Source organism: Beta vulgaris, chromosome 2 (assembly GCF_026745355.1).
Source record: "Beta vulgaris subsp. vulgaris cultivar EL10 chromosome 2, EL10.2, whole genome shotgun sequence".
Lineage (NCBI taxonomy): Eukaryota > Viridiplantae > Streptophyta > Magnoliopsida > Caryophyllales > Amaranthaceae > Beta > Beta vulgaris.
Window position 1 is genome coordinate 3,453,164 of NC_079203.1, and position 2,385 is coordinate 3,455,548.

The 2,385-nt window shown below is 34.8% G+C and overlaps 1 protein-coding gene across 1 annotated transcript; it reads right to left on the bottom strand.

Annotated features, from left to right (window-relative positions):
• Window positions 1-349: 349 nt before the first annotated feature.
• LOC104887651 (probable sugar phosphate/phosphate translocator At2g25520) lies at window positions 350-2,012 on the bottom strand. Its single transcript, XM_010672334.4, has one exon. The coding sequence runs from the start codon at window positions 1,697-1,699 to the stop codon at window positions 620-622; it is 1,080 nt and encodes a 359-aa protein (XP_010670636.1). The 5' UTR covers window positions 1,700-2,012; the 3' UTR covers window positions 350-619.
• Between the last annotated feature and the right edge of the window lie 373 nt (window positions 2,013-2,385).

Consider the following 2,385-nt stretch of genomic DNA (forward strand, 5'->3'; position numbering starts at 1 on the left):
ACAATCACTTTTTCCTTTTTTATATATATAAATTATCATTTATTGAAAAACTATTTGTTGTATGGGACCCAACATATTGGCTAAGCCAATTTGCTCTATAGAGCCAATTTGCTTAACAAAGCAAAACTCCATTTTGTGCTCCAATGGTTAAGCAACTAGCTAAGTATTTTGCAAAATTGCTAGCAAGTCCTTTTTTTACACCATTGGAGTTGCTCTAATCTTTATGAATGTAACATAGTTAGACACCTAAATTTGATTTCTAAATTCATCCATCATAGCAATTCATACTATAGTAAGTAGTAACATATAGGCTTAACAATCAGATATAGGAGATCAATGGAAAGACAACTTTTCTAGTAAAATTTGCTGTAATCATTCAAGAGTTTTACAAATACATTGAATCAAAGAACTTAACAAAAATGAGGTAAAAAAGAAGAGCTAGAATCAAAGAGGTTGCACAGCAACTTGAAGGCACCACGACTGAAACCCGAACCAGACACGACACGAACACGACCTGAAGTAACCCGAATGATCCATTTCTGTAAGATGGTAACATTTTGCGCGAAATTGACACGAAACCAAACACGATCACGGAACCTTTTCACCATGCTTACTAGTACTAATTAGACTCGCCCTTCTTAACATTATCACTTTCTGCCTCATGCAACAACTTCCCACTCTCCTTATCATCATCACTCTCAAGAACAACTTGTTTCTTCTGAGCTTCAGCAGCCTTCAAATTCTGGTACTTAACACGATTATAATACACAACCGCCATAAAAGCCAACAAATACCCAAACAAATTCACAGGAGTAACAGTATCTTTAATCACAGACCAAGAAAATGCAATCAACAACCAATCCTTAACAACACCAGCAACATTCATAGTCAATGCAGAAGTCTTCCCAACAAGAAGAAAAACAGCCAAATTCAACCCAAATGCAATCAAAGAATTAGTCCCAAATATCACAAAATCAAACTCAAATCCCCCAATTTGTTCCCTCAAAATTGGAAATTCCACAAACAACCAAGGAATTGTCAAGAAAACCAAACAACATGGTGCAATATAATACAAACTAGTAATTGGGTTAAGTTGTATACCCTTTGAAGTTAACAAAATTTGGATCAAAACCAATCTTGTAGCCTCAAAAATCAAAGCACCCAGTTGAAGAATCACACCAAATACATCAAATTTAGCCTCACCATATGCAGCAATCGCAACACCAATCGAAATCGATACCATATTGATCATTGTATCACCCTTAAATGTATCCTTTTTAAGCATAACTCCAATTGAATACACAATAACAGGCATCAATGCCTTCAACATTTGAATGAAAGAAACAGAAAGATAAATGTATGCAGAATTTGACAACCATAGTGATAGAGCAAAAAGAACACCAATAGGTAAAACAGAGGAAATATAAAGTGATTTAGTCATGTGAATTGGAGGTTCAACAACACGAAAAACACGAACAAGAATGAAAGAAAGGATTGAAGAAAAAGACATGTGAATCATAGTTAGAGAAATTGGGAAAGGCCAATTATAGAGCTTTTTATCAAGGATGTATTTGTTGTAGATTATTACAGTGAATGAGAAAAACAACCAAATTGAGATATAAGTGTAGGTCAAGATGATTTTTTTTATGATTCCTTCACTCAATGCAGGTGTTGAAACTCCTCCCATCTTCTCACCCATTGTTGATTTCTTCTTCCCCTGTTTTTTTTCTGGGTTTTTGGGGGAAATTAAGTGAATTTTTTTTGGGGTTTTTGGGAAAATTAAGAGATGGGTTTTTGTGGGTATTTTAAGATGAGAAGAAAGAAGGTAGAATTGGTGTGAGAAAGAGTGAGAAATGAGAAGAAAGATGAGATTTTTCTTTGTTTTGTTTTCTTTGCTACTGATTTTATGTGAAGAATGAAGGTTAATAATAATAGGGTTTGAGGGGTTAAAGAGGATGTGGCAGAGTGATAGGAGGACAGAGAGGAGAGAGAAAGAAAGAGTGATGTCACATGAGGGAGCAGAAAAAAAGGTAAAAACGTAAGTTAGATTAAAGAAACAGCCAAAAGATAAAAGAAAAAACAAAGGAAGACTGAGTACTGGTGAAGAGTAGTCGGTGGGTTTAATGCTTTTATGGTGTAATGGAGTTTGAGATATGGAGGAGAGGAGAGTCTCTAACTTGGACGTATGAGTATAGGACTGTACTCTGTACTGTAGTATGGCTGTATGGGTGTGAACAATTCTATCTTGGACTTTAATTTGAAATTGGATAGAAGTGAACTTGTTGATATTAGTCATCAACTCCTCATCCGATATGTTGGATCCAAAAATCCAAAAAATCACATATCCAATATGATTTGTTGAGTTTTGATCTTTTAGATATTTCA

Excerpts from the sequence above, each read along its gene's own strand:
- LOC104887651 (XM_010672334.4), bottom strand. The coding sequence starts at position 1,699 with ATGGGTGAGAAGATGGGAGGAGTTTCAACACCTGCATTGAGTGAAGGA.